Below are 26,686 nucleotides of genomic sequence, written 5' to 3'. Positions count from 1 at the left end.
TCGAATCCAATACATTCAAAAATACTTCACAAACGTTCACGTGGGTGTTAATGTCAAATGCAAACGAACCTTCAAGCTCTACCATGAGAACAACTTATATCCTCGAGTAATTACGGTTATGCTTGAACGTACATACATACATACATCCACGTTTACCGCAAATGAAGCAATAGATAAAATTTCTCTATGTTGTAATACAACCTTGAAAAATATTGTACTTATCAATACAGTATCATTTCTACCTCTTATAAAATAAAACCAATCAAAAGCAATGATTTGATCTTTACAGAAAATTTTCAAATTTATTAAAAGTCTGCACATACAGAAAATGCAAGAGAAGTTTGATTAAAAATCCTGAAGTGCAAATCTGAACATTCAATTTCTTCTTGGGAAACAGATAACCGTAGTTTGTTTTATCGTAGTAGAAAACTTAAATCTCGGGACGAAATCGCTTAGTTGGTCGTAGGGACGAGCTGAGCACAGTTTCGTGAGTTGCAAGTAAGCAAGAAAGGTTACGCTGAAACGTACCTGTTATTTATCAGGGGATAATGACATCGACAACTTGAACGCCCGTTACTTCCATGGGAATTGCACTCCATAGACACTTATCGTTAGTCCTTGGCCTAGTGATTTCAACAGAGTATACCCTGCACCACAATTTGCATTTAGATAATTATTATTCGATTTGATTTTTTGAAACCAAAAAAAACCTGTGCATGCATATAAAGTAAATATCCGATAACATTGACCTTATTATATTTTGTTAAATATTATTGCGTCAATAAGAACCATAAAATGCAACCGGTTATAGAGATTTATCTGAATTTTACGATCCAACTGACCTTACTTCATTTAATCAAACATATTACAAGATACATAACTTGTTTCAGTATTTACGATCCAATGTTTTATTGATATTAGAAATTGAACAGGAAAACTGTATTACAAGCAATAATTGATAAACATTTCATTACAACAATGTAATAAATATGTCAATGATATAGTTTGGTTTTATAGGAAGATGGTTGGGTAAATAAAAGTTATTAGAAACATTTTTAATCTTTAATATTCTTTCGTTAGACTTTTGTATAACAAATTTTATCAAAAATATTTTTGATTTTTGAATTTTATTAATTAGATTTGTTATTAAGTTTTGTAGAAGGATTTTTGTTCAATCAATAATTTTCATTACAAATTAAAAAAAATTATTAAATTGGATTTATTATATCATTTATGAAATGCAGCAGTGATCACCTGTGCATATGCAACCCATTCTACTTCAACGTCATTTCTTTGGCACGATAGTAGCATGATTCAAACGAGACAAGTTCCAATGTAATTAACTATAGAAATTATTATCCGCGTAATTATTGTTTGCACGTGGCAAAAGAATTTATTTTATTGAAAGAAAATTACAATACGATGCAATTTAACTGCATCTACGTTGCACAATAACAGTTTGCCTATATTAAGGAACGTTTCACAATGATGCACAATAAGCCTGTAATCATGTGAAATATTTTATTTCGAAGGGGAAAACGTTATTTATAATAAAACACATTATTTCATAAAACATATTGTAATTGTTTTATTTAACAGGGTGTATCAATACATCATATGAACTACATTATTTAGACTACAATCATATAAAAAAGCAAACTATAATGAGCAGCAGACTGTACATACTATACATATAAATAAATAAATAGGTTTCATAAAACATTTCTCCTCCCATCAGACTCGACGACGCATCGGCTACTGAAAAAGATTTTGTGAAATCTCGATCGATATCTCTAATGGATCACGTGTCCCTCCGGAAACGACCGAAGCGTTCCGAGTACGTCTTGATAGATCTCGAGTTCCAATCACTAGTCTACGCACCGACCACCAGAGGTCAGAGTGAAGTGAGGACTCGTCCGGTAAACATGTGTTTGTGCGCGATCTGACACGGCTGCTGACGCACAATCAGCGTACACAACGCCGTCGTGACGCGACGTCGACGTATCTCGATCGCTCCGTTACTATTTTTTCTGTCAAAGAATTTTCTAAACTAAAATTTTATCAAATCGGAGAACGTCCGAACTTCCACGTGGACGGTTGCGTGTCCGATGTTATCAGATCTCCGTGCATCGATGGGTCACAGTGACTCCTTTGGAATGCAATCGACCCGGTTGAGGCCCTCATCGATCTGACAGGTAGATGATTATAAGTTAAATGAATTTAATTTTCTCCTCGATCACACTATTTACCGCGTTTGGTCGTTTCTGAATGAATCGTCGCGTCGGAACCAATGTTTTCATTCAGCTCGTACACCGAAAGAATCATCAGTCATCGCAACGTGTGTTCCATTAGCGGAATCTCGGTCGTGCAACGTCTTATCTCTGTGCATTGTTTTGTATTATTAAATGGTCCATCCACGAAGATAAGATTAATTTCGCGGTTGTACGACGAGTTTACGAAAGTTTATCCATGGTAATAAATTATCGCACGCGATGATAATTCATTCACTTTGGTGCAGATTAGAGGTATATAAGAGACGAAAGTTTCAATCTGACCCAGAAAGATTTTAAGTGTAGGAGCCTTGGTATTTAACCCTTTAAGAAGCTGCTATTTAATTTTGTATTCAAACAGTAATGAGGTCAATTATGACCTAGAGATATAATTAGACACTTAAATTTGCACAGGAGAAACTTTTATATTTTGGGAATTTTTGAAATTTATTGGAGAGGTGACGCTTCAGGCCCGAATTAGTTATATTACTATTTGTAGATTATAGTTGTATTATACGTATAGAAGATATTTAGAATAAAATTTGCCGCCTTTCTTCCTCGCTTCTTCAATTCTACGTCTGTTTCCCACATTAGTCACCTTCCTTCCTAACCGGAAGTCCGTGCAAGAATTCTTCCACCACCATCTGACTGTATCTCTTTTCAGATCGCCATGCCATGATGAACAACACGGGAAGCAACAGCGTCGCAAACGGTAGCGACGGCAGCAAGAGCGGCGCTCGTCTTCAGAGCGTGATCGGCAAGCAGAGCGTGCGCAAGATGAGCACGATGCCCGAGGAGGAGGATACCTCTGACGACATGGACCCCGACGTGATAAGGATAGGGCACTACCAGCCCCCCCATGAGGCCGACTCGGACTCCCTCTCGGAGGATAGGGGTCGACTATTGAGCAGTGGTGACCCAGCCAGAAGGACCACCATCACTCCAACGAATTCTGGGAATCTACAGTGCAACGGCTTGAAGAAAGACAAGCCTTACCGGCTTCACCCGACATCGAAGCTATTGGACCAACCGGTACACTTGGAGGGCAGACTGATCCGGGAAGGTGCCCTCAGATCTGGAAGACACCATCGCTGCTCCAGTGTCAGGTCCGTCAAGTCGAACCCCACAATGGACGAACACCATCATCCAGCTACCAGCTGGGCATCCGTCGTCTTCTCCGACGGCAATGGGCAAACCTATGTTCGTCCGTTTCCAGAATCCGTTTCTATACGCTCTCTAGCCTCCATCGGCATGGGCTCTTCCGACGGTCGGAAGCTCACCATACGCAGAGTTCCCACTTCGCCGTCGGAGCTGCTTAACATGGTACATCCGCCGCCGTAAGTGAGCCATATTACCTAACTCCTGGCGTCTTGAGGCGCCGGAAGCAGCGGTCTATGAATCATGTATACTGTGTGCGGTTTTCCTTAGGAGCAAGTTCGGCTGGATGCTTGTAGGAGGATAGGGTTTCTCGAGGGGTTGGGTGATGGAGGTAGATACGATAAGTGTTAGATGGACCGTTCGGATGGAAATATTGATGATTGGTAATTGAGGAAGGTTGTTAGAGATGATTGATTGTTATTGTTTGTTTGCGTGGTAGAGTGGCTTAGATGGGTGAGTATGAACTTGAAGTGTGGAAAATTGCTCTAGTTAGACGAAGAATCGTGTATTCTAGAGCTCTTTAATTAAGGAATACTGAAATTTTGAAATTTTCAAGTTAAACAATTTTTGAATTCTGGAATCCTGAATTTTTAAAATTCTAGAACTAATTTTATAAAAAAAAAAAAAAAAAAAAAAACGATATAGAAATCGTGAATTTAATGGGCAATTTAAAACTGAAGATATTTGTCAAATGATTCATGAAAGACTATGGGTAAAAATAAATCACAATCAGTACTTAAAATTTCACGATAAAAACATCGGTAAGTATGTTTCAGAGTTATTCCTAGAAGGTGTAAGCTTTTGGTAATCAAACATGAGTAGAGTAGGATCATTCTCTTCGCATCTCATGCTTGTCATATGATTCTCAACTGTCAGTTAATGATAAAAGCAAACAACAAACGCTATTTCCTTTTTTTTGGTTGACCGATTGCATAAAATAAGACTCATTATCAGTGCTCTCATCGTGCAGTTTGCTTTGAAACTTGGAACAGTTTTCTGTTACGAGAAACTCGTTTCAATGATTTTGTTTAAATTTAGTGGTGTCAGTTTAATTTTATGAGCTCATTAAAGCCCAGTCTGCGATATATTAGGTGTATAAATAAATTCTCGTGGTATTCTTCACAAATAAACAATATCAGTATTGCATATTAATTAAAATTCTAGTTCTAATAGACTTCTAATGGAAATCTAATGAGGGTTCTTTTCATTGCAAATAAAATGTAAAATTTTTCCACTCGGCGGACCATGGAGAGAGCCACGAATTTCTAAATTTTACACCGTTCTTTTAAAAATTCTTCTTCTCGTTTAAAAACTATACATTTAACGTTAGATTAACATCTTTGCTCATGTTTTGTAAGTTTGGATCACGATTGACTCAGGTTCCACTGTTCAAGGATTGAGAAGTTATTTGGGCAATTTTTGTGACAAAAATGTCCTGTAGATCTGAACAGTTTGTGAAGCGTGGTGTGGTCGTTCAGGGCCTGCAATTTCAGCGTATTGTCCCAGAGACGTAAGTGGATAATAGGTGTACAATGTAAGACCATACTCTTGTTATAAGTAGGTGTTCATGCGGTACATTGTTGTAGTTGCCCTGCTTCTTCCATTGAAATTAAAAGACAGGTAATTGTTGTTCCACATTTGAAAATTTCTATGGTGTCGCGTTACTAATTCCCCCCATAGAATAGAGGAAAATTTAATGGTAGACTAATCATAGCTAATAATAGTGAAAAACCGACCATTGTTCGTAATACATATTAAAATATTAATTTTCGTACTCAAACAAAATGGTTTTTACTATATCAAAAAATACAAAATTACAAAACTTGAAGCACCAACTATCAGTGTCAATATCGATTACATGAAATTCTAATGAAAATTTAATTAGAATTGAATAATTCTGGACATTTGATAATTTCATTATTTTTTAATTTTTATTATCAGATTTAACTCCTAAGTGCCTTCAAAATCCATTTTATAGTACTTTGTTTGCAATAAGATATAAAATTAAATATTGAAAAATTGATAAGTGCAAATATTTGCATAATTGCAAGTGTCAGAAGAAATTAAGTTGAAAGATAGAAATATTTATCCTTACGTCACAAGTGACAGCAAAGTAAAGATCACATAAGACCCAGATTTAAATAGCCTCATGATAAGAAAGTTTACCTGTACCATAAATTGATCGATTCCAATTTCGGTTATGTCACTGGAAAACCTTATATAAACACGGTTAATTATATTTTGATACTCTGAGCAAATATATTTTAAACTTCTTTGCTTGCACAGTAGTTTCATTAAACTCTGAAATGTAAGTTTTCGAAAATTTCATGCATTCTGCTCGGATTATCTCTTATCTTTCTGCCCAACTATTATGTAAGTTAATTTTCCTCTTAAAATCGTAAAATTTAATTCATGGCTATTCGCAGATTTGCACTTATCACGATGATTGTTTAATCAACTTGTTATCGTGTCTGAAGACGCGAATTCAAAGTGAAACAAAATTCTTTTTCACTTGTGAAATCCATGGCTGTACCCGCCAAGAATCCCCGATCAACTGAAGATTATACATAGTTGTGATTTATCGCGAACCCTTTTTGATAAACGTTAACGAAGGAATAAAAGAAAATGGATCCTTATTATGATTAACGATCGTGCAAAACAAGGGTACCTAAAGACCTTGTAATGATTATACTTTATAAGCAGGAAAAATGAAGAAGAATGTTTATGGGTTTAGTGTACACACTGCGGATGCGAAAACCGTGTCATCTTATGAGTTATGGGAATTGGCATAGTTGTGTAATTAACACAAGACACCTGTGTTAATAACTGGACGATTAGGGCACATTTTATTTTTTATTTTTTTAAATTCATTTTTTATGGATTGATTCAACATCTGGTGGCTAGATGAAGGGTCATTTTGACCCATAAATTAAAAGTCATAACTTTTGTCACGACACTGTTCTATCTATTTTAATTTTTGAAAGGTGAATGATTTCCCAGTGATATCATAATTGGGTGCAGCATCATTTTAACTTATAACAATAACATTATAATTGCATAACGCTTGCATTTCCTTTAATGATTGACATGTTCGACAGAAGGCATGTCACTCCCTGTAGACACTCCAAACGTGTCTCGAGTGCTTAATGATAAATATGCAATGACTTGCATAATGATTATTACGTGTTCGATGTGAATTATACGTTATTCAAACATAAGTTTTGAAATAGATCAAACAGCACCTTAGATAGTAGAACAATATATAGTATGGTATAGATAGTGCGTTTTAATGTTCAAGAGACGTTTCAATGACATCGAAAGTAATGATTCGGGTTTATTTTGTTCCAGGTCATTTGAGGATGATCTGTCAGTGTGTAGTAGCTTCGACGACGCGGACGGAGAAGACCCAGGAGACTACAGGCAACCAAGGCGACCCCATTGGGCTAACAAAGTACAATTCGTCCTCGCCTGTATTGGGTATTCCGTGGGTCTGGGCAATGTTTGGAGGTTTCCTTACCTTTGTTATAAAAGTGGGGGTGGTAAGTTATAATTATTATTATTTTCAAAATAATGTATGATTAAGAAAATGAAAATAATATGAAGTACAAAATTAACAACAACAGCTATCGTTGAGTGGACACTAATAATGCCTCGTGTAATGAGAAACTTACAGTTAGTATCGTTTTCGTGATAACGCTTTAAAAATAATAATAATGTATGTCTTGAAAACAAATTTGAACGTGCTAGATTGTGACATACATACGTCTGTTGTGATTAGTGCAACAGTGATAAGAGTACATGTTTATGCTTTACACCACTGGTGTGAAACGAAGAACTAATTACGCTTTTCAAGATATACCTGGACTTGTGGTATTCTTATCAGTAGAAGGATGTAAAATAGAATTTCTTAAATTATGTACGCGTTGAGCGTTTAATTTACGCAATGGTCATTTCATGACTTCTAGTATACATACTATACGTTAGAAAAAATTTGGCTTGGATGTCCAATGTGAAATCAGATCGTACCACCAGCAGTGGTTTTCCGGCCAGGTCAATTTAACCAACGAAATGATACTCGACCGATTATTATTTCCACCGGTGTCATTGAAATCATTTACGATGGTAGATGGTCTAGCTGCGTTCTGGCAAGGTCATGTATCAAGTTCCGCAAGCGGATTGCGACATGTCCGGACTCTAGTCCGGGAAGCTCTTAGACTTTGAAAATTACTGGCAACATGATACGCACTTGTGTTATGGCTTGACGGACAGAGAGAATTGTGTGCTAACAATAGGGGATGGGGAAAAAGAAATGGCCGCGAAATATTGTAACAAGGGACATTAATAATAGAATTTGCAAGGACGTACACTGGCGTTCATGAAAGGTAGATTACATTGGTCAATTTATTAACCCTTCGATAGCAGACGCATTTAACTTTAGGTTAATAATCTTTGTACAAAATACTTTTGTGTCATCAAACTGAACGAAACATTAGTACGAAACGGTAGATTTCATTGATAATCAAGCTACGCTGTGAATCATATTGTTAAATGAAAGAATGCTGTCTGATTTGTTCGACCAGCACGATACTACATTCGTAGAATTAATTTACATGTGCGTGAGCTGCACCGACGCAGTACAAATTATATTTTCAATGGCACAACCGGAAACAATAATCGTCATGATATCTGTGATACGTGATTAAATTTTCATAATGATTTCATCCTGAATTTATCGTTATAAATATTACGTTGCAAAATTAATTTATCAATAATTAAATTAATATTCCATCTATAATTTCTAATCATCAAAATTGTATTTATCGATTCATTTTTCATACAAAATTGATTCTGGAAATACTTAACTCTTCGACGCGCGACGGTTAAAATGTACAAATAATATGTATTTATCACAATAATTGCGATAAATACACTTTTAACAATTTTTAAGCCATTAAAAATTAAAAAATTGTTAGAAACGTATATCTTATCTTTCTTATCGTAAGTTACACTTTATATCGAAGGAAGAGCGAAAGGTTTGATAGCAAACTGTGATAATCTAAGACAGGTACCTATTGTGTTAACTATAAAAATTGTATAATTGTTCTATGATTTTTATTTACTATTATTAAAAGTTAAACGTTTGCATTTATAATGTTTCATAAATCTAATAAACATTATGACACCTTCAAAACGTAGTTGATACGAAAAGTTTCATACGGCATTCGTCCAAAGAAGGAAACGAATAAATTAGCTTAATGTGAGGAATCATGGAAGCGTGTAACACATGTTACCAATTATAAGTCTAATTAACGTACTCTTGAAACACAGTAGTAGTTGCAGAAAGTTTTTGATAGGAAAAACAATATAATATATGTTGGTAATTTTGAACGGGTCAAACGTGCTTGTTCCTAAACTCGTAATCCACGGGTCCGTGATCATCGTTTATTACGAATAAAGAGTTACATCCAGTGACCTTGTTACTGCCCACAGAATGACGATTAACTACGAGTACTATTACGTACGAGTCATGTGTTTAATGCAACCTTTAATAAATCCATATTATGTATAGGCAGATTTAGTAGACATGTTTTTATCCGGAGATGAAAAGAAAGAATTTTAAAGAGAACGTTTAGGATACGGAATAATGATGATTATTTAATGGTTTCAGGGGAATTTACGAGTTTCAGTACAATTATTAATATGCAATCTAAGTAATACTTATAGATACATTTTTTTTCAATTAAAGAACGATTTTATTGAATTAATTTTCAGGTGTGTTCTTGATACCTTACTTCATCATACTTATAGTATGTGGGGTACCATTATTATACATGGAACTTAGTATCGGACAATTCACACGACGAGGGCCAATAGGTGCTCTCGGTCAAATTTGTCCCTTATTTAAAGGTAAACCATACTTATAAATTAAATAAAATAACAAATACAAAAATACAAAAATACAAAAATACAGTGTCATTTAATAAACTCCCTTAAAATTAATCAACTTCCAAAATTAACAATAATAAATGAAGATAATATTCTTCCAAAAATGAATAATGATAAAGAGAAATAATTAGATTTGTTTAAATAGGAGCTGGTCTGTCATCGGTGGTAATATCATTCCTGATGTCGACCTACCATAATGTGATAATAGCGTACGCCATATATTATTTCTTCGCGGCGTTCAGAGCAAAACAACCATGGTCAGACTGCGATAACTCATGGAACACATTGGCGTGTTGGTTACCAACTTACAGTGTCATCGACAACCGTACAAGACCCAACGCTTCTAGAACACCATCCGAAGAATTTTTTGAGTAATTTCTCAATTTAACAAATCGATTAATAATTTTAGAAGCAATTAATGTCTTCAAGACAGGACAGCACATAATTCCTTGGTGGAATTTTTAATTAATTTCATTTATTATTAACTAATTGATACCACGTTTGTTTCAGAAAATGGTACATATCATTTGATATTCAATTTTTAAATTTAAGATGAATTTTTGAAAATCTCTCAATTTATCATTTTTAATTAAAACGAATTTGATATGATTTATAATTAATATGTATTCTGTTTTGTGTTGAAAATTAGCAACAAAGTACTCCAAATCAGTAAAGGAATCGAAGAATCAGGAGCACTTAGATGGGAATTAGTTGCTTGCTTAATTACTGCCTGGATATTGGTGTACTTCTCGGTATGGAAGTCAATAAAATCATCAGCACAAGTTAGATATATCACCGCGACTCTGCCATTCATTTTGATCGTGGTCTTTCTTACACGGTCCCTCACCCTTGAAGGTGCTGACAAGGGTCTGCAATTTTTCTTCCATCCTCGTTGGGAACTCCTTAGTGACGCAAAGGTGGATAATAACAAGATTTATTTCTCATTCTTCTATAATATTAAATTTGTTATATGATTACGTTTCGAAGATCGTAGATCGTTTTGAAACTGTTTTCCAAAAATACCTTTGATTTTTTTCTTCAGGTTTGGATCAACGCGGCAGCACAAATATTTAATTCCGTCGGCATAGCGTTCGGTTCGATGATATGCTTTGCCAGTTATAATAAATTCCACAACACTATTCTAGTAGATAGCGTAGCTGTTTCACTTATTAACGCGTTTAGTAGCTTACTGGTTGGGATATTTTCATTCGCCACTATTGGAAACATCGCTGTGGAACAAAATATGTCTGTCGAAGCCGTCCTAACAGATGGTACGTTTAATCCTCAGTCTAATTTGCAATTATAATTTCATTCTTAATTATTTACGAGACAGTTGCCTTGATAAAATACGTTCTACTTTCGTTGAATGTAAACATTTGATTTTTTCCCCCAACCAATTGTCAAAGTAGGGATTATGGGCTCGATAATATTAAAGAAAAATAAGAAATTAAACATTCCTCGTAATGTAATATAAAAGATAATAAACATATTTCTGTCTGAGTGGTGTCAGTCAATGTCAGATTAACTTCTCCTGCAATTTTATAGACAAATCATAATTTCCGTTCAAGGACCTGGTCTTGTATTCGTTGTATACCCGCAAGCACTAGCCAAGATGCCAGCATCACAAGTGTGGGCCGTGTTATTTTTCTTTATGCTAGTCTGCCTTTCTTTGAATAGTCAGGTATGGTATCATTTTATGCCGAAGATCCTTCAATCAAATTCTTTTTCTCCTCTTATATTTTAATAGCTTGTCATACTGAAATTTCAGTTTGCAATAATGGAGGTAGTAGTAACATCAATTCAAGATGGTTTTCCAAGATGGGTAAAACGTCACCTCGTATGTCACGAAACATTAGTACTTTTAATATGCGTCATATCTTTTCTACTTGGCCTCCCTAATATTACTCAGGTAAGATATTTAATAATATTTGTTATAATTATTTCAATCAACGTTGTATTAAAAGTTTTGTTCTTTTATTTTTTGTTCAGGGTGGAATCTATTTCTTCCAATTAATAGATCACTACGCAGCCTCGATATCAATCATGTTTCTAGCTTTCTTTGAAGTGATTGCTATATCTTGGTGTTACGGAGTTAAAAGGTTGAGTAATAATGTGAAGGAGATGACTGGACGTGTACCATCTTCTTATTTTAGATTTTGTTGGCGCATTGCTGCGCCCCTTCTTATCATGGTAAGTGGATATCTTCAAATATAGACAATAATTAATCAGAGTGAAAAAAAAATATTAAAAGTTTGTCATAAGCAATGATAGGATTATCAATGTTACTAAGCATTCATACTCTCTTGATATTAAATTTATTAGTCATTAATATCAATGTTACAAGATATTTTATAGTTTTTTAGATACATTTTTTCATTTGCATTTCAAAATAATCAAAGTCTGTTACATATTGATAAATTTATAAACAAAGTCGTAAAATTGATCTGGGTCATCGTTTTATGTATTTATATCACTTTTTTGTAATAAATATCTAAATGGTACTTTTTATATAAACGTACTTGGTAAACAAAGTCGTAAAATGTTTCTGCGTCAAATGAATTAATTGAAAAATCTTTTATTATTTTAAATTTTATTTTTCTTATTAATTTACAATTTGTTATATCTGTAAAGCACTGTATATCTGGACGTTAACCGTCCACCGGATTCCCATAAATTGCTTTGTGTTTCAGGCTGTGTGGGTATTCAGCTTAATTGATTATGAACCACCGACCTACCACAACGGGGAGTACAAGTACCCATGGTGGGCAGAGGCGATCGGTTGGGGAATAGCTTCTCTTTCTCTCATTTGCATTCCAGCTTATGCGATTTATGAGTTCGTCAAAGCCAATGGCAACACATGCCTCGAGGTATAATATAAAAAATTTAAACAATTTTTTCTCATCCCTTCAACAGCGGTATCTTGGCCAATCGTGACCGAAACTTAAAAAACATTTAATTCTTGAATTTCTTCAAGTCATCGTCTTCGAAATCTTATGACGCCATTCGGTCGTCTGGTTTGTCGTCTTATACCACCACCCGAACTGAAGCTGTTAAATCAAATACTACTCTATTTTGATCGTTCTTATTAATTAGTCTTTTACAATTGTTTTATAGAAATTACGAAATTCCGTTAAGCCGCATTTCGAAGCTTGCAAAATCTGCGGACAGGAATACTGCACCGAACCAATGCACAGTTTTGAAGATGATATTGTGATCAAAGAACAACAGGAATTGAATAGTCCGATACAATTGAATACCAATAGCTTTTTACCGAAATCCCAGACTTGATGGAGAAGAAAGGAAAGAATATTAAATTTTCAATTCACGAGTACCTTTCTTTGTATAAAGTGTTTCTGCAGATATTTGTCGTAGATGAAGCTGATATTCATTTTTTTTTTTTTTTTAATTATATAGGGTGTTTCGTAATATGTGAGACTCACTGTAAAATGAAAAAAAAAGAGCCTGTAAATTTTATAGGAAATGCTGACATTCATCAATTTCTTAATTTTTCTCTAAATTTATTATAAGAATACAGAGTATTTACATTGTATTTGATGATGTTTCAGTGATGACGAGACACAGGGTGATTCTAGATAGAAGACAAATAAATTGAAAAAGAAAAATAAAGTATTTTTTGTAGAGAAAAAATTTCCTCATAAGGCTATAATTGAACATACAGTGATTCATGACACTTAATTATTATATACTGTAATAGCCACCTTATGATGAAATTTACTACTTTTTTATTATATTTAATTTATGTAGGAATTTATTTTTTAATTGAATCGAAATAACTTATTGTCAGGTATGCCCCATTTTTTTTTTCTTGTTTATTTATTTATGATGGTCTTTCAAAATGGTGTCATTTTCTCAGTAGGTACGTATTTCGAACCTAAATGGGACATTTAATTATAATTTTAGATTCCAGGATCACCCTATCTTATTACATGACGTAGAGATTATAAAGGTGTATAATGTATAGAATTAAAAAAAAAACTTCTATGAAATTCAAACAATTAGGTATAAATGTAAATCGTACTTTCATTTTTCTTGAAGACATTCCTGAAGACATTCCATTGGCATTCGATTCTATTGCAATGATTAAATCATGCACATCGAAGCAAAATAATATTATTCTGTTTTTTTATTTTTCTTGCGTAAAATAATATTCTTTATAACATAGGATGTTTCAAAATTTGTAGTACAATCCAAAAGACATAAATTGTCCTATTTGTATAATAATAAAAAAAAGGAATTAGTAATATGCAGAAGTATTTTTAGTGGAATGTATAACATGGTTTGTATAATAATAATAATTAAATTAATTAAATTAGTAATACGAATACATGTTGTAGAATAACATGAGAATAAATTAATAGTCTTACAATAATATAACAATTAATATTTTATAATAAGTATATGTTATAAGTGTATTCAAAATTTCTATTCTTATTAGTTTAAACAAATCAATCAAAATTAAATTTTAATTTTTGTTGGAAAATGTGTTTCTCTTGGATTGTACTATTTTTGTTTGTTACAGCTTGTAGAAATCTACATTGATTATTTAATGCGCTGCAATTTTTAATAATAATAATCGATGTATCATATAAGTAAAAATTGTAAAACAGCAACGAGTACAAATAATTATTGTTTTACGTGTACAGTATCGAGCACAGCCAGCTGATTCGAGATTCAGAAAAGAATAACATAATTTTTATAATTATTAAATATTATAAAACTTAGTATATTAATTAAGAAATATGATATAAGTTAAGAAACTTGGGGTGTGACCGGAAACCCAGGGAAGCGGAACTCGAGTTGAACTCTCCATCCTCGACACTGTACATTTTATCCAGTAGGTAATAATGACATAAGCGACTGTACCTAATACAATAAAAAATGTGTTCGGATAAGCTTATTAACAACGGTATGACTGTACACGTGATAAAAGGAAACAATCATTGTAATACATATGTGATACTATCGTATATTAACTTTAAAAAGTTATCTTTTACATTAATATAAAAATGTAATTTATGAAAATTACAATGACGTTCAAATTTCTCAAACATTTTCAAAAAAATATTATTCTTTTTATAAAAATTCATATTTCTAAATAATAAAATTAATTTCCTATGCACGTGTGCTTTTACACGTGCAATTACTTATATAACTTACATGAAAACCTTTACTACCAAGTGAATCCCCATACGTTAAATTGGATTTGGCTAATTACATTATGCAGCTCTAAAAGAAAAAATTCGCTGGAGAATCTAGTCATTTGAGTGTCGTGCACTCACGAGTTCAGTTCAAACTACCCCTTTCCTTTGTCGGCTGAACAAGATAGTCGACAATTATACAAGAAAGTTGAAATAAACATGACAAAGAAATTCGAATTCAATTGGCAAATTGAAGTGCCAGAATTATTGAAAAATGGTTCAACATTTGATCGTTGGTTTGAAGATAAAGAAACCACCGAATATGAACCGAATTGTTTATTTAAAGTTGATGAATATGGGTTCTTTGTTTATTGGAAAAGCGATGGCAAGGTATTGTAAAAAAGCATTTTAGAAATAAGATATTCATTTTCTATAAGTAATTAGTAATTTAAAAAGTTTTTATTTAGGATGGTGATGTGATAGAATTAGCCCAAGTGAGTGATATTCGTTATGGTGGCACACCAAAGGTAAACCATAAATTAAATTGTAATTAATAGTAGATAATTCGCACCCCTATAATTATCAGTTTATATAAAATTATAAATTGAATTCAATCCCAATGAAATAATTTTTCGGTTATTTAAAATTCTTCAGGATCCTAAATTATGTAATAAGATAAGTAAGCATGGGTCTATGGAGGACATAGATCAGAAAAGTTTAACAATATGTTCTGGTATCGATTATACTAACATTCATTATCAGCACATTGTCTGTGCGGACGCACAAACAGCCAAGGTAATAAATATTAATAACAAAAATAAATTATGTAATAAAATTCTAAAATTGAATATTTAATTTATGAAGGATTGGCAAGCTGGTTTGCGATTAATTACGCACAACACTAAAGCTTCAAACGTTTGCCCGACGATTCAATTAATGAAACAGTAAGTATTACTTATTTTACTTTTATTAATAATTATATCGATAAATACATAAAATAGAATTTTTGAATGTTTAATGCAAGATTATATGTAGAACCATCATCAAAGAATTTACATCGTTCTGGTTCTGAAAAATCAAAGTTACTTTTCATCATTTTTTTCCTCTTAAATCATGAAACAATTAAAAAATCTTTTATACATATACATTCTTTTGTTCATTTTCTAAAATATTCGAGAATATTTTTGGATTTTACATAGTTAGTAATGTAGCGGAGTTGGAGCTGCCTCACGATGGCTCCTTTTGAAGAAAGCAGATAAAGAGATCCACAGTGAGGGAGCTGTCACTCCTCCATTTTGTTTCCTATAAAGATTTCAAAAATATTCTCGTATAGCTAAAGATATTCGCAACAAAATACATATACTATATAACAGATTTACTCTTTTCTTCACGAATTTTTCCAAAAAAATTCTTAAAGAATCGCTTAGATATTTCACTTCGAAATATCTTTTAATTAACAAAGATGTTATTAATTTATTTATTTTCATATATGATTGATAGCTTTAATGTTTTTATTAGTATTTCATTCTAAATTCTTTTTACATCAATTTGTATGTTTATTAATCAGTTGGATGAGATTGAGCTTTCAAGTAGATCCTAAAGGAAAAGTGCCTGTGAAAGTTATATCGAAAACCTTTGCCTCTGGGAAAACTGAGAAACTCGTTTATCAAGGGTTAGCTGACTTGGGTTTGCCTAGTGGAAAGGTAAGCTTCCTTTCCACTTTAATTTTCTTCTTATACTAATCTATTTTCCTTACAAGAAAATCACCAATAGTCATATATTATTTCGGAGAAAAAAAAGGAAGAATATAATAAGGAATATAAAAACTAATAAATTCAATTTTGTATAAAAATAAATAATAATCGATTTACTATCGGATAATGTAAAATACCGTACACTTTTAATTAAAATTGCAATTAATATCTGAACTGTATTATTAATTTCCGTAATATAAATAATTTTAGAGTGATAAAATGGAACCAAAGGATTTCACATTTGATAAATTTAAAACGTTATACTTCAAAATTTGTCCTAGAAATGATATAGAAGAATTATTTCAATCACTGTAAGTATTATATGTGCTGCAAATAATTTATTTGAAAATCTAATGTATCTTGTTAATACAATAGTACCTAATAACGATGTGTTTCAGTACAAAAGGACAATCAGATACAATAAATCTGGGTCAATTAGTACAATTTATGAATGAGAAACAGAGAGATCCTAGGCTCAATGAAATTTTATATCCTCTTTATGATGAGAAACGATGTATTGAAATTATTAATGATTATGAACAGGATGATAAAGTAAAGAACGCAAGTAAGTTGTGTTTCTAAAATTTTAATATAATTTCATGACACAAAAGTATTTATCACTTTTGATACATCAATTTAAAGCTTAAAGATTAATCAAAACAACTATACTAAAGTTTTTATTGATATTCCTAATATAAAAAATGTATCGAATATTATGTAACAAGGGCTGCTGATAATTTAATACAATTTTTTTAAATTATTTATTATGCATAATATTTAATAAATCCTATGAATTTATTTCTCTACTGAAAATATAAAACATGAAATTCTGTTATACATAATACAGTGGACAGTGAAATAAAATAAACATTTTCCACTGTACACGTGTCTCCTGATTTATACTAACGACATTTATAAAAATTCGTGTGAATGCATAATGTGTATTTATCATACGTGATAACCCAGTTTGAACGAAAAAATATTTAATTCATACTCCATTTATTATATCAGAAAGATAATTAAGAATGAAATACAGGAACGTAGAGTAAAAAAAAGTATAAAAATAGTGTATCTAATACGTTATACATTTTGAAAACAAAAAATAAAATTTAATTAAATATAATTTATTATAAATTCATGGAAAAATATTCAAGATACATATTTTGGAAATTTATATATTCATTTTATGTATAGAATCTTTAACCAAAGATGGCTTCATTCGTTATCTAATGTCTGATGAAAACGCCCCTGTATTCTTGGACAAATTAGAAGAATGGATGGACATGGATCAACCCTTAGCCCATTACTATATCAATTCAAGTCACAATACATATTTGAGTGGTAGACAAATCGGTGGTAAAAGCACTGTTGAAATGTACAGACAAGTATTATTAGCAGGTTGCAGGTAATTATTTATAAAAAAATTTTTTAATTTATTATTCAATCACATTTTTTCAACAAAATATTAGATGCGTGGAGTTGGATTGCTGGGATGGTAAAGGAGAAGACGAAGAGCCAATTATAACTCATGGAAAAGCTATGTGCACTGATATTCTTTTCAAAGATGTTATATATGCTTTGAGAGATACTGCATTTGTTACCTCAGAGTATCCTATAATTTTGAGTTTTGAAAATCATTGTTGCATGAAGCAACAATATAAATTAGCTAAATACTGTGACGAAATTTTAGGCGATTTGTTACTAAAGGAACCCATAAAAGATTATCCTGTAAGTATCATAATACTCATTTGAAATTACAAAAAAAAAAATCATTGAAACATATTAGAAAAAGGAATATTATGAACTTTAATGAAAAATGAGGGACAAACGTACAAATTTGTAATCGTAAGTAAAATGACGCAGCTTGAACCCGGACATCCGCTACCACCGCCAAGTGCATTGAAACGAAAGATATTAATAAAAAACAAAAGACTGAAACCAGAGGTGGAAAAGGTTGAACTGGAATTATTCCGTTCTGGGCAGTTTGAGGTGAAAGATGAAGTTGTTGAAGATCCTAATGCACCTCCTGCTCCTCCGCCAACGGAACCACCCAAGGTTAACGTTATAAATAAATTACAAATTGATAACTCATCAGCGAAAATAAACGTTCATGCATAGTTTTAAAAACTTTTATTTTTGAAAAAGATTTTTTTTAATATTTCAGGAAGAAGTACCAGCTGAAGGAGCTCCACCAGGTGAAGAAGGTGCCGAAGGTGAAGCACCTCCGATTCAGTATAGTGGTAGTACTATGGCAGTGCATCCATGGCTCTCCTCGATGATTAATTATGCTCAACCTATTAAATTTCAAAGCTTTGAAACTGCTGAAAGTACGTAGACCTTTTTTTTCATCTTATTATATTTTCGATAAACTTGAATATATTATTATGTACCTTCGTACCGTTTGTTAACAATACGTCTTATTTATATAAAAGACCGTTTGTACTATTATTTTTATAATAATCTTTATTTTTCTAAATCGAACAAGTATTAAGATGTATTATTTAAAAAATCAATAGCTTCATTTTTTTATTTAAATTTATTTTGTCAAAAATTTGAGATATAATTTTATTAATTTTTTATTTATTCTTCTATAAAATTGTCGTGTCTCTAAATTTTTATATAAAATCAAAATAAGTTGAGAATCATTGACGTAGTTAAATAGCTTACCTTTCATATGCACTATCTGTTGTAAAACTAACATTTTACAGTCATAGTAGAGACAGCATATTTGTCAGAGAAAAAACACGAGTGCTATTATTATTGCAGAAAAAAATATCCATCACAATATGTCCTCGTTTTCCGAGACTGCTGCACTTAACTATCTAAAAACTAATGCAGTGGAGTTTGTTAATTATAACAAACGTCAGATGAGTAGAATCTATCCAAAAGGTACTAGGGCTGATTCCTCAAATTATATGCCACAAGTAAGTGATTCATTTTTTAATTACGATAAAAATTTAATATACATAATGTACGTAAATTCCTGCAGGATTTTTGCCCATTTTTTAAATTAATGAATCTTCCTTCAGGTATTCTGGAACGCTGGCTGTCAAATGGTGGCATTGAATTTTCAAACACCTGATTTACCTATGCAACTTAATCAAGGAAAATTTGAGTATAATGCAACAACCGGGTATTTATTGAAACCTGATTTCATGAGGAGACCTGACAAGATTTTTGATCCCTTTTCTGAGGACGTGGATGGTGTTATCACTGCTCAGTGTTCTGTCCGGGTAAACTTTCTTTATAAAAGTACTATTATATAAATATTATTTATTTTATAGAATGTTAAATCGTATGTTATATTATTAAATAATAATAATAATCTTATATTTATCAGGTGATAGCTGGACAATTCTTATCAGATAAAAAAGTGGGCACATATGTAGAAGTAGATATGTACGGTTTACCAGCAGACACCATTAAAAAGGAATTCAGAACTAGAATGGTTCCTGCAAATGGTTTGAATCCAGTTTACAATGAAGAACCCTTTCTCTTCCGAAAAGTTGTACTTCCGGACTTGGCTGTTCTTAGATTTGGTAATTCAAATTTCCAACGTAATTAACACGCAATTAACAGGGATATTAACTTAAAGTTAAATTTCTATTTCTCAAATAAAAGAACTTCGTGTATTGAAAGAATAATTTTTCATTCGTTTAATGACATTAAAAATGAAATCAAAAGAGAATTAATTAATCTAATTAATGAATAAAGGTGTCTACGAAGAAAGTGGCAAATTACTGGGGCAACGTATATTACCATTAGACGGTCTTCAGGCCGGATATAGACACATATCCTTGAAAACCGAGGCGAATTTCCCTATGGCGTTGCCGATGTTGTTCTGCAACATTGAGCTGAAGATTTACGTGCCCGATGGATTCGAAGGTATACCATGTTCCGTTTCAAAAATAGAAATCTAGAAGTGTGATCCTCGAGCTGTGCTTTTCTAGACTTCATGGCCGCCCTGTCCGACCCGGGTGCATTCAGCAAGGGAGCGGAAAAACAAGCGGAGACCATGAAAGGACTTGGAATCGAGCAAACGGACGCAAAAGCTGAGGCGAAGAAGAAGGAAGAAGAGAAAGCTAAAAAGGGTATACAGCACTTTTTTTATAAGCAAATTTCATTTGGCACCATCAAAGAGATTTCTGTTGCGGACCGAGTTTTTTAATTATTTCCGGTTGAATCGTTTACTGAAAGTTGCGTTTCTTCGGGTTCTCCTGATAGTCTCGAGATTGAATGAAATCAATTTAATTTATTGCAATTTTCAGAGGAGTTTAAAGCAGAACCAATCACAGTGGATTCATTGAAAAAAGAAAAAGCCTATAAACAAGGGAAGAAGCAGCAAAAGGAACTTGATACGATGAGGAAGAAGCATTTAAAGGAACGACAGACGATGCAAAAGAATCATTGTACTGCCATTGAAAAATTAGTAAAAGGAAAAGAGTACGCATTTAAATCATATCATTTGAAAAATTACTCAACACTTTGAATCCTTCTAGATAATGCCAATAATGAATCTTACATTTTAGTAAAAATGCGTTGGTCAACGACGCCAATGTAAAAAAGGTCATAAGTGAACAAACCGCACAATGGTCAGCCATGGTGGAACGCCAAAGGAAGGAAGAATGGGAGATGTTAAAAGGTCACACGGAAAGTGGTCGAGAGGAATTCAAGAAATTAATTGAAGTCGTCCAAGCTACGCAAGTTAAACAATTACAGACAAAACATGACAAGTTCGTTCGTTTTGTATATGTATTTCTTATCTTCAACATATACTTGAAATTAAAATGCATCATCAATTTTTCTATGAAATTAAAACAGGATTCAAAATTACAATTAAATTTCTTCGATTTTTTTAAATTATAAATGAACAGTTATTACATGTTACCTTTTTGGTTTTCAGAGACATCAAAGAAATGAACGCGAACCAAGTAAAAATGTCAGTGGAGACGGCTAAAGAAGTAATGAACGACAAAGCGTTAAAAACAAAAGGAGACAAAGATCGTCGTCTCCGTGAAAAGAAAGAACAGAATACAAAGAAATTCATGCAAGAAAGGAAAACCGTGCAGATCAAACAAGGACGAGAAAAAGAGAAATTGAAAGTCACTCATGAGAAACAAGTGGCAGAATTGGATGGCGAAATTGACGCGGTAAACTTGATCATTTTATCTAGAATATTAATTTTTATTTTAGGTTTTAGCTACCTGGAAGATGATTGGTAAGAAATTAATTATTAATATTTTGTTATGAAGCATCATTATTGAACCTGAAAAATCGAAATTATTTTTGATAAGTTTTTCTGAAGAAATCATGGGTGAATAGAAAACCTGTTATATACATTTTTTTGTATATTTCTTAAACTATGTAAAAGTATTTTTGGATTTTCTACAGTCAACAAAGTGGCAGAACTACAGCTATCTAACAATGGGCCTCTTTTAGCACACTCTTCAGAATAAGCTATGTGAAGCAACTCACAGATTTTCTATTTAATTCATGGTTTAGGAGAGAAAAATGATCAAAGATAACTTTTAGAATGAAGTCATAATACACATTTCTGTTGCAGGCTATTGAAATGTACAAGAATGAAGCTATTCAATACGATTTGTCTTCTAAAACAGAATTCTATGTGTAAATTGTTAATTTTTTTATTTAAAAAAAAGGGAGTTAATAATTGATATGAAAAAAATATTTTTCTTGAAAATTTCTTCCTTTTATATGCCATTTTTTATTAAGATACATTTAACTATTTATACAAATATTTATATTTTATACAAATTTTAAGAATTATATTAATGCCGTCAAAATTCAGGACAGTAATATTTCAGAATTAAAGACATATATTAATTTATTGATCAAAATTTCATTCCAATATATACATATCTTATACTATACTAGTGGAACGCCCCGAAGGGCTCAACCTTCCCAGTTATTTATTATTTTCTTGTCTTTAAGGGCCTCACGAGGTCCAACCCTTTATCACTGCATCCCTTACATGTCTGCATCCTTAACATCCCTGTATCCCTTATATCATTACATTCCCTATATTCCTACTTCTCGTATATTCCGGCATTCCTTATACCTCGGCATCCCTTACATCTCTGTACCATTTATATCTCTGTATCCCTTACACTCCTGAATTCTCCCTGCATCACTTGTATCCTTTCAACCCTTATAATAAGTATATTATAAATAAAATACTTATGGCCACTGGTTCGAGTAAAGGTAAGTAAAGCGAAGTAAAGGTAAGTAAAGGTAAGTAAAGGTAAGTAAAGGTAAGTACAGTCTCGAGAAATAATTATAAATTTAAATTTTTGTAAAATTTAGTTCCTTTTTCTGAAACCAGATGGCGCTGATTCGAGGTCGAGATTTTAGTTCACATTTTTGCCGCTAGAGGGCCAAAATCTCTGCGTGATTTAGTTCCTTTTTCTGAAACCAGATGGCGCTGATTCGAAGTCGAGATTTTAGTTCACATTTTTGCCGCTAGGGGGCCAAAATCTCTGCGTGATTTAGTTCCTTTTTCAAAAACCAGATGGCGCTGATTCGAGGTCGAGATTTTAGTTCACATTTTTGCCGCTAGAGGGCCAAAATCTCTGCGTGATTTAGTTCCTTTTTCTGAAACCAGATGGCGCTGATTCGAAGTCGAGATTTTAGTTCACATTTTTGCCGCTAGAGGGCCAAAATCTCTGCGTGATTTAGTTCTTTTTTCAAAAACCAGATGGCGCTGATTCGAGGTCGAGATTTTAGTTCACATTTTTGCCGCTAGAGGGTCCAAATCTCTGCTTGATTTAGTTCCTTTTTCAAAAACCAGATGGCGCTAAATTTAATTGTTCTTTAGTTCTTTTTTCTCCACTAGAGGGCGCTGTTACGAACGCCGAAAGCGTTTTTTCAAGGATGTAAATGATAAAGGGATGTAAGGAATGCGGGGGTGTAAGGAATGCGGGGGTTTAAGGAATGCAGGGATGTAAGGAATGCAGGGATGTAAGGGATGCAGAGATGTAAAGGATTTTATTCTTTTTTTTAACGTGAGGAAATCTTGCATAAGACCCCCCCGCCGACCCCTGAGGCAGGGTGGCGGGGAAGTGTCAGATTCCTATTGACTAAAACCCCACGGCGACCGACTCTGGCGCTAATCAAGTGGTCATCATTCAACGAACGTCTTAAAGTTAACGCAAATAATCTTTACTTTGAATTTTTAACAAAAATTTGATGCTCGATCGATACTGTGGTACATACAACGTCTCAGCGTCACTTACAGACATGTTTTCGCGTTATTAAAAAGAAGGATGCATCGCCAAAAATCATATTAATCATGCATTAATAACTAGATACAGTAATTTATCCTAATTTGAACTCAAAATTTTGTACCTTAAATTTTCCATAAATATGCAATAAAATCTATAATAATAATAATACCGTATAAATTTGTTTGTGCGTAAATGTATCTATCCAATGAATCACGAAACTATTCAAATATTATCATATTTACATATATATGATTCACTGCAAAATATTAATTTCAATTGAAAGTACACTTGGGTGCAAAATAGATCTTAACACCTTCAGTCCCACTTGGGTAAATCACCACACACCATTTGTATCCGTCAACTTTAAAAATTAAAATTATTTTGGATATTTTTGTGACTCATTAAATATACTTATTTTTGTAATAATCTCAATGGTATTAGAAAAACGGAAGTACATACATGCTACTCTAAGTACAACGTTATACGGCCGTAAAAGGGACCGCTATGTAAAATAAACAACGAAAGAAGTGAACACAAAAGGCTACGTATACAATCCAGGTTCAAAGCGTTTTCTCCTTATGTTGTTCCACGTAGTTTTGAATAAACGGATGTCTATAAACTCGTAAAGAGGCAATGGAACCGGCACATGCACCGACCCAGTAAACAATCACGTGCTCCATAAAAGATGTTCCCAAACATCCGTATTTCAAGGCGGTCGCTAACGCTGGATTAAAGTAACCGCCGGAATAATCGAAGGCTGAAATCAGTATGAAAATAGATGGAATGTCAGTAAGAACATCAACTAACGTTTTCTTGTAAATACAAGGTGTAATTGATGTTTCTAACGTCTAATGGCGAACACTAATGGTTTCTTTAAACAAATGTTTTGAGAGGAACATTAGTTTCTATAATTATTAACAATAGAACTGATACTTTGCAATTATTAACACAATGGTGAGAGGCCCCAGAATTTTTTGTTAAAGATTTAGAACAAAAATTTGTTAAATATTAAAAGTAGCACAAACTTATTGGAGAATTTAATTGAAAAACTGCATATATTTATGGAATTAGTAAAATACGTATAGATAATTAATAAATATTCATCAAACCTGCAATAACCAAACTTGTTCCAATAAAAGAATCAATAATAACGCTGAACTTGGAATTTATTTCACTTAAACCACGGGAGACCACTCTGTATACACAAGTTGCCACACATTCGATGAATGCTCCGAATATCACTGGCACCTTGGAGAGAAAAGAAAAATTGTGATAAAAAATATAATACGTTTTAACCCTTTCACCGTTGCAATATCTGTTAAGTCATCTTCTACAGTGAAAGGGTTAATTCCCCTAATCTGCAGAAGCCATAATGTTTTTAATTGAATTTAAATCATTGAATTATTATAATTTGAAGCCTGTATAATGACACAATCAATGTTTAAAAATTATTGATTGTACTCACTTGTAGGTCAGTAGTACAATCTTCGAATGCCCTATTCTTGTGCGTGGAAACAATTTCCAATGCCCAAAGTAATTGAATGTATCTAAAAACGACAAGACCACCGACTAATTCAGCCCATATTAAAAGAAAAGCATCGCGAACTGATTTCTGCCCTTCGACAACGTCCTCGATGTGCGTGTAGGGGCAAGCGGTGGCATCACCCCAATTTTTCGACCACCAAATTGTTAGGAGGAATAAATATAGACCGTACATGGAGACACCCCAATTATCCGCAACTACGATTTAATGTACATGTATGTATTCAATTATATTTTTATTAATTTATTCATCTTATGAGACTGGTAAAATATAATTACGAAATGTAATTAACGATAAGAAGAAATAGGGCTTAAGAATTTTAGGACTTTCAATGAGTTACTTGAATTTCTTTGTATCCCATCACTAAATTATTCTCACTCAATATGAAAGAAAAAGATATTTGGCCATCCCAAAGACAACAAATCTCCCATTTAATGATTAACTTACTTATTATGAGTTCGAAGCACGCTCCGCATAGTTCACCAGTAGCAATGCCTTCTAAAAATAGGGATCTTACAAACGGATCCCGTATATAATACTCTGTATATTTTCTCATCCAATAAGCTATGAGACTTGTAAATACAATATATAATGTTGATACTGCTAAGGCAATTATCGTTGCCATAATGTTGAACGTATAATATATACAAAATCAATGGTATTACAAAATGAAAACTGAAAATAATTGGAAAATCATCACGTAATCATTTTTAAAAAAACTTTATGTAATCAATATTCTGGTAATCAATATATTTTTTTAATTTATTAAAAAAAAAAAGAAGCTGTCAGATTTTTAAAATCAAATAATACGTTTATAATATTTTTCAAAATTTCATATATTTAGACAACTATTATCAGATTACTCTATAAAAAAAATAAAAATGAATGCAACAATAAGGAGATAAAATTCATTTGATTTTACAAGTCATTAAATGCTAACGTTGTAAGGTATGTGGCCAGTTGAAAGCAGGATATTATGCAACGGTACACAATCATTCATCGGGATAGGTTTCAAACGAATCTAGTGGGGATAGAATGTCACCGTAAACTTACGTGTCAGATCATCGAATAATACTCGTTTTTATATCATCTCTTTTCCAATAAAAAATACAACACGAACACTTATTTCTTGATCCTTTGCTTTCTTTGGCGAGCAGTTATTTAAAACTGGCGACTGTAATTGAATATGTCTGCGTGGATATGTCGCGTCACTTTAAATAGCTGCTCGCCCAAATTATTCTTGCTTGAGCATTGACATCGCCTTTAAATAAAATACAAACATTATTTGATTAAGACGAATATATAAATATATATATTGATAAGATAAAGACAAGATATTGATAAGATGAATTTTTTATATTTTATTTTGGATTGAGCTTATAAATTATAAAAATGAGTAAAATAATGTTGGAAAGTAGTTCCTGCTTTCGACTGACCGGTGATGGGTAATTGGCACCCATCAGGGCGCGATTCCCCAGGCGTGCAAGTAGCGGGCACTTGCGGGCACTGATGAATAGCCAACTTTAAAAATTTGGAAATTTAAAATTTCTATACTTCTAAATTTCCAAAATTTTTACGTTTTTATATTTCTAGCAGCTTTCTTTCGCGAGCA

At 32.6% G+C, this 26,686-nt stretch overlaps 3 protein-coding genes across 7 annotated transcripts; 2 read left to right on the top strand and 1 right to left on the bottom strand.

Moving 5' to 3' along the window:
- Positions 1 to 1,889: 1,889 nt before the first annotated feature.
- Positions 1,890 to 14,287, top strand: LOC114871819 (sodium- and chloride-dependent GABA transporter ine). Of its 4 annotated transcripts, none has more exons than XM_029178272.2 (12): positions 1,890 to 2,195; positions 2,935 to 3,607; positions 6,777 to 6,967; positions 9,201 to 9,335; positions 9,520 to 9,745; positions 10,024 to 10,291; positions 10,417 to 10,645; positions 10,943 to 11,055; positions 11,143 to 11,283; positions 11,364 to 11,564; positions 12,065 to 12,241; positions 12,489 to 14,287. In XM_029178272.2, the coding sequence occupies exons 2-12, from the start codon at positions 2,946 to 2,948 to the stop codon at positions 12,660 to 12,662; spliced, it is 2,517 nt and encodes an 838-aa protein (XP_029034105.1). In that variant the 5' UTR covers positions 1,890 to 2,195; positions 2,935 to 2,945; the 3' UTR covers positions 12,663 to 14,287. The 4 variants fall into 4 exon arrangements, with proteins under 4 accessions (XP_029034105.1, XP_046144093.1, XP_029034106.1 ...); XM_046288137.1 differs by lacking the exon at positions 1,890 to 2,195 and adding an exon at positions 2,582 to 2,728; XM_029178273.2 differs by lacking the exons at positions 1,890 to 2,195; positions 2,935 to 3,607 and adding an exon at positions 4,368 to 4,938.
- A 227-nt stretch (positions 14,288 to 14,514) lies between these two features.
- Positions 14,515 to 21,975, top strand: LOC114871818 (1-phosphatidylinositol 4,5-bisphosphate phosphodiesterase-like). 2 transcript variants are annotated; one of them, XM_029178271.2, is made up of 20 exons: positions 14,516 to 14,923; positions 15,001 to 15,060; positions 15,188 to 15,328; positions 15,398 to 15,477; positions 16,101 to 16,236; positions 16,498 to 16,598; positions 16,686 to 16,852; positions 17,482 to 17,692; positions 17,757 to 18,015; positions 18,151 to 18,342; positions 18,452 to 18,614; positions 19,054 to 19,211; positions 19,317 to 19,520; positions 19,628 to 19,826; positions 20,002 to 20,172; positions 20,238 to 20,378; positions 20,556 to 20,730; positions 20,817 to 21,020; positions 21,191 to 21,437; positions 21,851 to 21,975. In XM_029178271.2, the coding sequence occupies exons 1-20, from the start codon at positions 14,753 to 14,755 to the stop codon at positions 21,917 to 21,919; spliced, it is 3,249 nt and encodes a 1,082-aa protein (XP_029034104.1). In that variant the 5' UTR covers positions 14,516 to 14,752; the 3' UTR covers positions 21,920 to 21,975. The 2 variants fall into 2 exon arrangements, with proteins under 2 accessions (XP_029034103.1, XP_029034104.1); XM_029178270.2 differs by lacking the exon at positions 21,851 to 21,975 and having other exon boundaries at positions 14,515 to 14,923; positions 21,191 to 21,844.
- Positions 21,976 to 23,444: 1,469 nt separating this feature from the next.
- Positions 23,445 to 26,565, bottom strand: LOC114871874 (aquaporin-11). Its single transcript, XM_029178416.2, has 6 exons — positions 26,511 to 26,565; positions 26,128 to 26,335; positions 25,522 to 25,749; positions 24,997 to 25,271; positions 24,641 to 24,779; positions 23,445 to 24,288 (listed from the first exon to the last, which is right to left on the bottom strand). The coding sequence occupies exons 3-6, from the start codon at positions 25,697 to 25,699 to the stop codon at positions 24,092 to 24,094; spliced, it is 789 nt and encodes a 262-aa protein (XP_029034249.1). The 5' UTR covers positions 25,700 to 25,749; positions 26,128 to 26,335; positions 26,511 to 26,565; the 3' UTR covers positions 23,445 to 24,091.
- Between the last annotated feature and the right edge of the window lie 121 nt (positions 26,566 to 26,686).

The sequence above is a fragment of the Osmia bicornis genome, chromosome 1 (assembly GCF_907164935.1).
Source record: "Osmia bicornis bicornis chromosome 1, iOsmBic2.1, whole genome shotgun sequence".
NCBI lineage: Eukaryota > Metazoa > Arthropoda > Insecta > Hymenoptera > Megachilidae > Osmia > Osmia bicornis.
Note: the sequence above shows the minus strand (reverse complement) of the source record. Positions and strands in the feature narration are given on the sequence as shown.